This window comes from Ciconia boyciana, chromosome 8 (genome assembly GCF_034638445.1).
Source record: "Ciconia boyciana chromosome 8, ASM3463844v1, whole genome shotgun sequence".
Lineage (NCBI taxonomy): Eukaryota > Metazoa > Chordata > Aves > Ciconiiformes > Ciconiidae > Ciconia > Ciconia boyciana.
In genome coordinates, this window is record NC_132941.1 from 59,075,050 (window position 1) to 59,087,971 (window position 12,922).

General features: G+C 42.3%; 1 protein-coding gene across 2 annotated transcripts in view; it reads right to left on the minus strand.

The window, feature by feature from the left end:
• SHTN1 (shootin 1) overlaps nt 1-12,922 on the minus strand; it is a 68,688-nt gene that overhangs the window by 4,680 nt on the left and 51,086 nt on the right. Inside the window, exons 13-16 of one of the 2 annotated variants that reach the window (XM_072871743.1) lie at nt 11,779-11,888; nt 11,062-11,115; nt 8,042-8,162; nt 5,726-5,858 (exon numbers count right to left, since the gene is read on the minus strand). In XM_072871743.1, coding sequence (XP_072727844.1) covers nt 5,726-5,858; nt 8,042-8,162; nt 11,062-11,115; nt 11,779-11,888 — 418 coding nt within the window. Of the gene's footprint in view, nt 1-5,725; nt 5,910-8,041; nt 8,163-11,061; nt 11,116-11,778; nt 11,889-12,922 lie in introns of both variants that reach the window. The other variant, XM_072871742.1, reaches the window with a different exon arrangement.

Here is a 12,922-nt window from a genome sequence, read left to right on the forward strand (position 1 = left end):
TTATCAGTATTCTTGTTATTCGTCCAACTATATGTTTAAGCCAGAAATTGAGAATCTAATTCTATTGTACTCATTCATACATAATTCTTCGTAAGTCTGCATATATTTTTATGACTACGCACGTAAAATCTGTACTGTGAAATCCAGCCTTAGATGATAAATGCATTTTAGATTAATTGTATGGGATATGCAAAGTCCCATGCAGTACTGAGAAGGACTGCTTATAAGAGTATCAAAAGCAATATATTCCATTTACATACTTACAGAAGCTACAGAAGATGTAAAAATAAAGGGTTACGCCTGACGGGCCATTGGTGAATTAGTACTGCTGTGCCCTTTGTAAATAATTTACAGTAAGAGTACAAAAGGACAAACTAAGGATTGGATTGTCAACTGTGAGTTGGATTTTCTTTGTTTCCTCTGGTTAATATTATAACCTTGGTATTATTTAACCTTGCTCGGTGCTCTATTCATGAAATCATTGTAATGTGTTTCCATTAGAAAGCAGAATTTTATGTAAATATCATGGAAAATTTTATTGGATGAAGTCCCGTCCAATTTCCTAACAATATGTAAAAGCAGAAGCTGAGGGAAACCATTCAAGGAAAACAGTGTAGGAAAATCCATGGTTTTTACAGCATATTTAGAAAATCCTGGCAAAAATCTATTCCAGCAAAGACTGGTTTTGCAAGTACATAGTATAGGCATGGGAGACTCCATGTAGATACTCTGCCTGGAGCCTGAGCTGGTATGAATGAAGTAATTTCTGCTACAAAAGCCAACACTTAACATGGTGTCAAATTAGTATACTTCGTCTTGCAGTGAGCTCCCTAATCTAGGACGCTGAAATAGCTGCCATCTCTCTTCAAAGCAAAATTGCTTTCAAAACCAAAATAAAACTCCACCGGTGCTATTCCTTACTCCCCAAAAGATGAGTTCTGAAGCATTAAGCTGATTTGACAGTTGTTCACCACCAGTTGCTTCTTCATAACGCTTAAAAACCATGCCTGCACGTCAATCATAGCTTGCTATTTGCCTAACTACCGCCCGCCCTGACCCCAGCATTCCCATTTTCCTACAAGATCCCCATAACTGAGGACAAACATCACTCGTGCAACAAAGTTCACACTCCAACCACTGCGTCCTTTCCAAACTACCATACTCGGAGGGTTTGCCAAATAACAGCAGCTCAGCTGTCCTGCCTCTGACCTGGACTACCCAGTCCATGGTGTCAACCTGCACAGGAGTACAGGGGTCTCAGCTCAGCAGAGTACCACCGTGGTCTGCCTGTTGTGTGCCAGACCACAAGAGGTGAGTCAATTTTATCCTCAGTCAAAAACTCTTACTGAGAATAAAAGCCATAGATGTGTTCATTAAATATTTCAGAATTTTTAACAAGGCAGGGGAATACAACAGACCGGACCAAAGGCTAATACTGAACAATAGTAAAAAATACACCAATTCCAAGTCTTGAAAGTCTTCGATGAACAAAAAATTCCATCACACTACAGTATTTGTCAAAAGGAAACTACAGGGAATGGAAACAGTGACACGAGTGAATTGGTCTGTTGGTTCCCTGCTCTGATAGTACCAGCATTAGACATCTGTGAAGAAAGTGCAAGAAACCTTCTCCATTTCAGGAATGCCCCTGCTAAATCTAGCTGAGTAGAAAGGTGGTCAATGTAGCAGCGAGCAGAAGGGAACTGCAGACAATCTCGAGCATGCTGGATCAAGCCATGGGAAATTGTTCCCATTTTTAGGTGCTTTTTTGAAAATGCTCAAAAAGATTGGCAAATTCATTTAAATGGAGAATCTTGGAGAGCTTCTATCTGCACTGAGATCACACAAAAAGTACAGTCTAAGGAGAATGTGTGACAGTAGCTTTTAAAATAGTTAAAATTGAGGAGACCTCAAACTTCCAGAACATCCCATTGTTTTCTTCATTTGTTGTTCAAACTAAATTGCCCATGTTCAAGCTGCACTGGAAAACCTTTGCAGTTCTGTCTAGCTGAGGCTGAGCTGCTTCCCGCAGAGCTTGTAGATGATTCAAGGGTACTAAGATTACAGCCAGGAGAAGGAGGACAAATCCTTTAATTGTATAAAATCATCAGATTAAGACTAACCCTCTCTGTGGTTCACTCTGTTAGCGGAGAACTCTGCTGCCCAGAAACAGAATGTTTACAAAGTGCTGGAAAAAACAATCCCCCAAAACCCAGGGGCAGAGCCAGACACACCTTTCCCCTCTGTGTCTGCACACCGTAGGGAGTCACGGGAACTCCTCTTTGCTCCCAAGGGAACTAAATTGTCACCTATTCTCTTCTCAGCAATTGTCACAGAATTACACTCACGCTGGGTTAAACATTTGGGAAAAGATTTACAGAGGAAGTTACCTGAATACTGAGGTAAGGCCTCAATTTCTCTATAGGACACACATTATTGATGTCCTCCCCTCAGCACCACCTCAGCGAATCTTCACACATTCCAAATCATCTGCTTAACGGCTTCAGACCCTTCTTCCAACAACCTCCTGGACTGAAATAACACCTCACCTAGTGGTTCGAAACCCAGATTTTTCTTCTGAATTAATTTCTCTGAGCTATCATCACTTAGCTTGATTATGGGGAAATTTCAGAATCAACCCGTATGTGTCGATGGTACAGGCCTTTTCCGCAACCCCTCCTCTGGCAACTCACACGAGTGGCCCAGCTGATTCAGCTGGAGGCCAGTGCTTTGGTAAGACAACCACAGGAGTAACGTGTGGAGTCCTACTTCAACCAAAGACTGACATTCCTTACCCCGTGCGTATTTAGGTTAGATTGTCACTGACTTAGGAGTGGGGAGGATCCAGGATTTTACTCGATGAGCTCACTTCTGTCTACATATTGTTCACAGATACATTTTCAAGGCTGGGTCTTTTTCAAAGACGTGACCTTCTTTCTCCATAAGAACAGGTGTGCACAACTGTTACTCAGTGTGAATAAAGAACGATGAATACGGCTGTTCGCATTTAAATGTCTGTAAGTATTACCTCCTCCTTCACATTACAAACCTTAGTAAATGGATGGTGCAGCAAAGAGAAATATCTCATGCATGGCTATCCCTAAGGTTTTCTGTAGGAAGCTGTACATTAAAATCTAGGTGACGAAAAAAGAATAAACACTGCACTGCAAGGGACACCTGGTAATTATGAGACATGCAATCAAGCCTCCACTGTGCTATAAAAGGTTTGCTTGGCTGCTGCAAACAGTTGAAGCAGATCACACCTTTGTCAGATTTCAAGGAATTGCAAATGATGAGACAGCTGCATCCTTTTACCTCAGGTATGAATAAGGAGAAGAGCCACCACAATAAATCTTTTGTATGCCTTTGTCATTTAGGGTATCCGGTCAAAGCAGCGTACTGTTTGTTTAGTTAACACGGTCTACTTCAGGAAATAGCGTGGTGCAACAGGAGCAGATGTGTAGAGGTAAACAGCCTGTGCTTCAGACCAGCGTCCTCATAACACACGTTGCAGGGGGGTTATTCACTGAACTAGCTCTCGTGTGGCCACCGGGCCCGCCATTAAAGGCTGGATCATGTCTTCTGGTTTAGTTTCACTCATCCAATGAATCCAGGGATCCAGTTTACGCACTAAGACCACTCCAGGATACAAATCAAAGCATAGCAAACGGGGACAATAGGGAGACTTGCTTCAGAAGTGCTCTGCTCATCCAAACTAAACTGCTAGTATAGATGTACCCAGGGAAGCCCTGAAAACTGCCTCATTACAGAGCCAAGTTGTCAGACATGTTAGACAAATGAACTTCCTTCTGCTGTCTGCTTCAAATGAGCCCTGTTTTAAAACAGTGCTTACACACCGTGGAGTCTGCAGGCTGCTCCTACCAACCTTTGCTGCAAACAGGACCCAGGAGAAAAAAAGAAAAGTAATTGCACTTCAACACGGTTCTAGGTTATTTCTGCTCCTCCCTGCCAGTCCAGTGGCTGAAGAGTATGAGAGCCCCAGCACCTTCTCTCTCGCTGGAAAACCATCAACAATGAGCCTTTCCAATTAGGCAGGTTTACACCAGTGCCTCGGCGCAAAGAAGCCCTGCGGCACTAAGGAATCTGGCCCACCACATTTGTTTTAATGCTTTAAACAGATAAATTAAAGTGAAATGTGTCTTTTAGGATGTCACTGAATAGGCAAGCTGAGAAATAAATTGAGCTTCACATATGCTTTTATAACACATAACAACTGCGACTGTCAACACAAGATCCTTTTCACTGTCAATTCACCACGCATTCTGTGAGACCTTGGGCCTGCAATTATTTCATTTCCTTTCTTGTAAATGCAATTTCCACTTAGTTTGGTGGAATAAAGGTAGACAAAAGGTGGTAGGAGTTGCTGTATTTTCTGATTAAGGTTATCTGTTCAAAATTGGAGAAATCCACAAACTACAAACACAGTATTTTTCAGGAACAACCTCACCTTTCTGTCAGGGTAGCAGGTCAAGAAAATGCAATGGCATTATTCATGTCAAATTAACTGTTGAACAAATCTTCATCTTTCTGATTAAATTAAAATGAAGATTATCTTTCTTCTAAGGATACTTAAATAAAAGGGGAAAATACATATGATTGGAAAAGGCATTCTGCTTCTAAAACTCGGTGCGAATTAAATAAAACTGTAGAGCACAAAAGGAAATTGGGCTCTTTATCCATTCAAAAGTAAATGATAAAAGTACCTGCAGGAGAGTGAAGTAAATATCAGTTCATAAAAATAGATGCGAACTGAATTTCCAGCTCATTTGTCGTGACTTACTCCTTTGAACCAAGCAATGGAGACCTGCTAGAATCGGTACTGGTGGTATTTTTTAACTGATAGAGCAGGAAATCAGAGGTTTAATTAGCCATGATTACAATATTCTGCCGATCTGATTTCTCTCATCTATTTCCTTTTCTTGAAGTGACAAACTGACAAGCAACCTGGCAAGGGAATTGAAGCAAGTGCACAGCCTAATTTCAAAAGGAGCTTGCTATTGTTGTAAAACAAACCAATCCTCCACAGGATCTGTCTGAAATAAATATTTCTGAAGCAGGTTTAACTCTTTGATGCTTAACTGGCACGTTGGGTCTTCAATCTGTTATGACAAAAGATTCTTCTGCCCATCTGTGCAAATGCAGCACTAACTGGTTTTTTTGTTGGAGTATTTTTTTTATTTTTGGAAGAATCTTAATCTTGAGATTTCAAGTTAATTCAGAATTTTTACCAACAAACATTTAAGAGCAATAGTCAGGACTTGTTTTGGTCCAATGGAAACTGCCCTGCACACCTGCATACAGACCAATATGACTTACGTGATTCTGTTTTTTTAAATATTGTGCTAGAACTACCTTTTTTTAAAATCAAGAGTTAACTATATAACTGTCATCCCTCTTCTCTTCAGGATATGAAAAAAACCTCAACCTTGCTATACCTCAAAAACTCTTGAGTTCTTTTTTTTGGCAGAGAAGATAAAATTTTTTTGGAAGAATGTTTACAGATTCTACAGGGAAAGAACTTTATAGCAGAGAATTCAATTTCTACCTCTACGTGAGACTGCAAATTATTTGAGGAGTCGGTGGTAAACAGCTGCAGACTGTACATTTATCCTGTTAACCAAAACTGATATTAAATCACTTTCAAAATGCACCAGCTAAACAGATCTGGTACTAAAATATATCTAAAAATCCACATTCTACTTACTGTAATGTAGGCTTGGAGCCCGCAACACCCTTAAGCTGGTCAGAGATAGGACCTGAGTCGGGTACTTTGGAAGTTAATTCTGTCTCCAGGTCTTTCTTGTTCAACGCTGTTTGTGCGGCAGTGGCTCCCGAACCTAGCACAGGCAGAGATTTTGATTCTGATGTGGCCAAGATTCCAGTGGGACCTAAAACCCAAAGAAAGTTTAATGCTTCTGTTAACTGGATTGACTGGTCTAGAAACAACACATACACACAGCAGAATTCAAGCTAACTGCAGAAATCAAAATGGAATTTTAACGAACAGCGTCCAGTGCATGGAGATCATCAAAACACTGTATTTGCAGCTTCTGCTGTCCCCGCCAAGATTAACCCTTTCTTGTACCACTTGCAGGGCTTGCTATATTGACACAGTTGTGCACTCAATCCCCTTGCCTTCTGGGATGGTAAGTCCTGCTGCCCACACAGCACTACCAAGTCACAACTTGCCAGTGCTCTCCCAGCCTGAAGTGCGTCGGGAGTGAGAGCCAGTGCAATGACAAAAAAGCCTGTTCTTATACTAAAAGTAGTCAGTGAACTGCCTATCTACAAAGTCCAAGCTAAAACCATACAGTGACATTAAAACCAGCCACATCTGCACCGACTATGGCATGGACTTACAGGCTGTGTTTCTAACCAGGCAGAACATCAACAGTTTCTTATCAATGATGATAGTAAAGCACAGCTTAAAAACTGCAGACCCTTGCTCTGCAGAAGAGGTTAATTCAAAACATTAGTCCTAAACCCTCATTTCTCTGGTTACCATTACTTTCAAGAGTATTTTCACAGTAGGCTCAGACTATTAAGTCCAGTAACAATGTCTGAGCTCCAGGCAGGACAGAGGTACCTGTGTATATGTATTGGGCTTGCGTGGCAAGGCTTTGGTAGCAGGGGGCTACAGGGGTGGCTTCTGTGAGAAGCTGTTAGAAGCTTCCCCTATGCCCGACAGAGCCAATGCGAGCCGGCTCCAAGACGCACCCGCCACTGGCCAAGGCCGAGCCCATCAGCAACGGTGGTAGAGCCTCTGGGATAACTTATTTAAGAAGGGGAAAAAGGAAACTGCGCAATTGCAGCCGGAGAGAGGAGTGAGAATATGTGAGAAGAGCAACTCTGCAGACACCAAGGTCAGTGAAGAAGGAGGGGCAGGAGGTGCTCCAGGTGCCAGAGCAGAGATTCCCCTGCAGCCCATGGTGAAGACCATGGTGAGGCAGGCTGTGCCCCTGCAGCCCATGGAGGTTGACGGTGGAGCAGATATCCACCTGCAGCCCGTGGAGGTTAATGGTGGAGCAGATATCCACCTGCAGCCCGTGGAGGTCTACTGTGGAGCAAATCCACCTGCAGCCCGTGGATGTGCCCATGCTGGAGCAGGTAGATGTGCCTAAAGGAGGCTGTGACCCCATGGGAAGTCCACACTGGAGCAGGCTCCTGGCAGGACCTGTGGCCCCATGGACAGAGGAGCCCAGGCTGGAGCAGGTTTCCTGGCAGGACTTGTGACCCCGTGGGGGATCCACACTAGAGCAGTCTGCTCCTGAAGGACTGCACCCCGTGGAAGGGACCCACACTGGAGCAGCTGGTGAAGAACTGCAGCCTGTGGGAAGGACTAACGTTGGAGAAGTTCGTGGAGGAGTGTCTCCCGTGGGAGGGACCCCACGCTGGAGCAGGGGAAGAGTGTGAGGAGTCCTCCCCCCGAGGAGGAAGGAGCGGCAGAGACAACGTGTGATGAACCGACCGCAACCCCCATTCCCCATCCCCCTGCACTGCTGGGGGGGAGGAGGTAGAGAATTTGGGAGTAAAGTTAAGTCTGGGAAGGGGGAAGTTGTTTTAAGATTTAGGTTTTATTTTCTCATGACCCTACTCTGATTTGATTGGTAATGAATTAAATTAATTTTCCCCAAGTTGAGTCTGTTTTGCCCGTGATGGTAATTGGTGAGTGATCTCTCCCTGTCCTTATCTCAACCCACGACCCTTTCATTATATTTTCTCTCCCCTGCCCAGCTGAGGGGGGCAGTGGCAGAGCGGCTTTGGTGGGCACCTAGCATCCAGCCAGGGTCAACCCACCACAGTATATGTGGCTGTGTGCGCAGAAAATCCTGACAGAGGCATCTCTTGGAGAAAATGGTGACGAAAAGCGACACGTGAGACGACGAAGTGAGTCACTGTAGAAGTAAGCGGGGTTCTCCATAATGGCTGAAATGGCAATGGTCTGGAAGAGAAAGTAAAGCTTCAAGAGTCACTTAATGCAGGGAGAGGAAGAGGAGTACAAAGAAGTCCAGCCACTTACTGCCACTGTCCTGGTCAGTGGTCACTTTCCGGCGTCGCAGAACTCGTTCCAGCTCTGTTTCACTGCTGTCCGTTTCAAGGGACTTTAAGCTTCGGGAACTAGTGGATTTGTTCAATGTTTCCTACAGCAAGAAACAGGCATGAAAAAACAGGCATGAAAATATATCCTCTCTGAGGATATATTATGCCTTGCCAAACATCCCATATGCACAATGCGAGAACCTTTTAAGTGGCAGAAAAGCAACTGCAGTTCTAGAGCAGTGCGCAAAGCTCGCTCTTTAGTACAACAGAGAGCATCTGGGGCTTGGCTCACCACTCCTCCCCCTACTTGGATTTCCCGATGTAGGGATTAACCATACTTACCTACACCTTAGAGGGTTGGTATCAGGCTTAAAAGAGATGCTCTGGATCACTAATGAACAAACTCTGATGTTTGCAGGGAACTGCCAACTTCCTCCGTCTTAATATTTAAAGGAACTTAAAAAACTGCTAGAGCGTTATCATGCCCATAATTAACCTCTATTAGCAAAAAGCCAAAGATCCATATTTCACTGCTCCAGCATATTTTATATTTTAGCATGGTCCTGTGTTGCTGCACCCTGGTGTGCACACATATCTGCAGAAGTCAGTGTGTACTAGCTGCAACTGCAGCATGTTATTATAACCTATGATCTAGCTGCTCTGGCATAAACCTGAGCCTAGGTCCACATACTTCATGGTTTCTCTTCCGCACAAGATTAGACCTCAAGTTGAAATGTTTTTTATACATACAAAATAGAAATCCATGCTATTACTGCCTTATGCCAAGGTTAGTATTTTGTGTCAGCTAAGCTGCAAATCCAGCAGCACTTTGCTACGGAAATAAAAAAAAGGCTTTGATCAAAGCCTGAAACCTCCCAAAATTGCCCACATTTTAACATGCACGTAGCACATACTACATGCATTTCCCAACTGACAAGGGTCAGTTACTAGATCAGCACCCACTTGACTGTAAAATTTCGCCAAAATGTTTATAATGCAACTGAAAATTTGGGACCCATGTGCTATTTCATTCTCCCTCTGAGTCTTGCCATCTTTAGGAATCCCCAGGAATCCCATTTATCCAGGCTTCCAAAACATGTGGTATAGCACCTATCCAGAGCATAAGTGACATATTCTTAACATCTTTTGTTGACAAGCACATAACTTCTGAGCAGAAATAGCAAATGACAAAAAGAAATGGCATCGCAAGTTGCAAAAGCTGTACTACTTTCAGCTACTAAGTCTTCACCTCCGCCCAAAAGTTAAAATATTTTCTTTGGCAACTATTTGAAATTTAACTGAGCAGGTACATTATTAATGAATAGTGTGCTCCAGATCTGTACAAACATACACGTACGAAAACAACTTGTGCAACGGAGTCACTCAAACTCTGCAATTTACGGAACATAAATGTGTTTTGTTGGTAACAATTATACGGAGGTCTACATGAAATGCATAATTAGCATAGTAACAACAAATGTTTACTCCATCACATCCCACCCCCATGTTTGTTGTCTGACTGTGCATAATGATTGGTCTCAAGAATAGACTGGAATTGGATTTTACATAGTTTGTCTTATACTGCAAATATCCTGAAGGGCTCAAAAGCAACAAGCTAGATGCAGAAGTACAGTGACTGTAGGTTTCTTTCTGCTCCCTCTGAAGTACATAATCGAGTCTCCCCTGATGTCAGCGATACAGTGTCAAAGAAATAAAACAGCTATAGAAAACGAAAGGACCTTCGGCAGGATCGTTGAGTCCAACCCTCACTGGTCCAAACAGCACACCATATCAAACTATTCATATACTTACGGAGTTCCATTTAAAACACAATCTCCGTGTTGCATTTTATTCCTTTTCCATTTACCTCCACATGTAATTATGTGTCCCTCTAATTACAGCTCAGCATTAAGGTCTGGGGGCTCTCTGTCATTTCTTCCCTTCTTCCCCTGCTTTCATGTGACTGGAGAACAGTAAGTTTAACATGTCATTGGTGCCACACTCGTGATTTTAAATCACAGCACAGGCTGTGGCTACACTCTTTGCTGTACCGTCTTGCATCACCCAACACAATACTGAAGTTATTTTTAAAAGGGCTGTTTAGGTGCTATCATGGATGATTAGAATGATTAGCCTTACCTTCTGTGGAATGGATGTGAAGCATTTTGCTTCGATATGGGCAGAATTTCACCATATTTCACCTTACAAAGGCAAAATTTCACCTGATGTGCCACAGTTGCACTTCAACTTTAAAAGCTTCGGGGTCACAGAAGTCACGGAGCAGGAACTACAGCTCCTTCTGACTGATACAATTTTAGCACTTGTGCAAAAGAAACAACCAGTTAAATAAGCAACGTAATATGAGTAAAGGACAGACCAGCAGCAAATAGCACATTGCTCTGAGCAGGACCAAACACAAGCCTCATGTTTTTATTTAGTGACAAATGGGTATGTGGACAGCTATTCATAATCAATTTTTCTACATATAAATGTAGACACACTAGAGACCTCTTGCTCTATTTAGGCTATGTCTATGCTAACGAGAAATTTGGTGCTTCAGGAGAGAGCAGGAGTTCACAGCAGTTGACGATGAGAACCCTACATCTACTCTATGTGCAGTTCAGGGGCTTTACTTTGGACTAGATTTATTCAGCTGCCTCTCCCTCCCTAAGCGTCCCCACTGTGAGTACTTGGAAAGTTTCCAAAGGATCTATGGCAGGTGCAGACCATGACATCCCCGCTAGTGGCAGGAACATACAAATCCAGAGCAGAGTTAACAGGCTAGTTTTCTCCAAAATAAATTCTGTTAGCAAGGCCAAAACCAATCTTTCAGTTGGACCAAAGTCAAAAGTGGAATCAGGGGATTCACTCCAAAACTGCTCTACAGCTTCAAACCAAAACACTAACGCAGAACTTTCAAATACTCAGCTATTTTGCACAGAAGGCCCCATCAGCTCAATGAGAAGAAAAAAATGAAGTATAAACTACAAGTTTTCTTACCAGAATCCCTTTTAATTCTTTCATTGCACTTTCAGAGGGCTTTGGTGTTTCTGGCTGTAAATAAACACAACACATGCATGTTAAAAAACACATGAAATGGACCGTGACAGACTTTGTACTCGAAGACAGATGTCACACAAGGGTCTACTGCACAGGCATGCAGTTGTATTATGTTCCTCTGCACTCTCCTCTCATGGGCACATGGCTAACATTCAATCTATTTTCTTATATAGATGAAGGGAAGAGTCTTAGCTTGTAACACAGCGAATCACAGCCTATACATAAAGAAAGATTATGCTTTTGTGAAGATGGTAAGAAATATTTTATAGTGGCAACATTCATGTATTAGTGCTGTGTTGCATAAAAGGAAGAAATACCGCTAAATACAGTCTACTTCTTGATCACCCCCTTTACCCAATTCTGTTATTCCCTCGGTGCTTTTAGTTGTTTTAGTGCAGTAGCTGTTTGTTTACAAGATGGTTGCTTTCAGTTCCTTTCTGTGTCCAAGAAACTTGGCTTCTATTTACTTACTGTTGGCTTCACTTCTTTTTCTGTTCTTCAGATATATGCTGCTCCAATTCATTTTATTCAAAATCAATCAAAGCAAATGAGGTGAGGCAAATGTATTCTTTTGAATATTCTACAGAAAGCCTGATTTACTTTCAGTGTAAATTACTGTACTTAGCTAATATTATTGCTCTGCTATTTATTCCAAACCTTTGTTTTAGGTCTGCTTGACTGGTTGACTGGTCTCAGATGAACTCCCTTTTTAATTCTGTCCATCATTTCTTCAACAGCTTGTCTCTTCAGATCCGTAACTTCTTCGCCTGTTCCAAAAATCAAAGAGCATATCACATTCCAGATATGAACTACAGAGAAATAGTCCAAAGACAAAAACATGTTAAACAGCCTCCTAAACAGCTTGCTTGCCATACATAGCCAGTTACCATAATCATAAACGAGTTTTAATGATGAAATGGCATTTGCATATACAATGTACTTAGTCATACTCCCTGCAGTAGTTCTTCCTACCTGTATGTGTGATGCATATTGCTCATGTACTATGCTTTTTCTCAGGTTTATTAAAAATGTAAATGATAAGCATAAATATATAGGCTTATTTTTCTCCTCATAAGTGGGCTGTTCACAGCCTCTTTCTTACAGGACCACTATCTTACTCTTAATTTTCCCCACCACAGAGGCACTTTACCTTACACTACGTACATCTAAAAGGTGTTTCCACTTTCTACGTGGTAGCAGAAACCAGCAACCTCATCTCTAGTTATCAGCAATTCTAGTTTCTGGATTCAGCACTATTAGCGATCTTTGCTATCAGCTAAACTGTCACAAGCTCTTCAAGGATAAAATGCCAGTCTACACACATTGAGGATCCAGCCGTGGACTTCACAAACACCAAACCTGCAGTGCCTGCAGACGTTTGGACAGAAGCAGGGCCCAGATCCTGAAAAATGCAAAGCTGCTGTTTGGGAATTCCAAAAGCTCAGTGCTATAGGCTGAAGCACCAAGGACGGAAGAATATGGCCCCACTTACACTGTATCTCTTCAGTGTGGTTCAGCAGAAATTTCCACAGTTTCATTGACACAGGAAAGCTGATAATGCCCCATGGCAAGGCCTGTATGCAGCCCATTAAAGGACTACCAAATGTGTCTCATATTTCACATGGGTTTAAGAACCTTGCTGGAATGATAGACCAACACATCAGACTGAACTAAAACCACACTATTAAAGAATACTGTACCAAGTTAAAGGGCAAAACTTAAATACCATGAAAGGAACCTGCTGATTTTCAAGAGATTCAGTATCAGGACTGCAAAATACTCAGATAAAACGGGAAGCTGT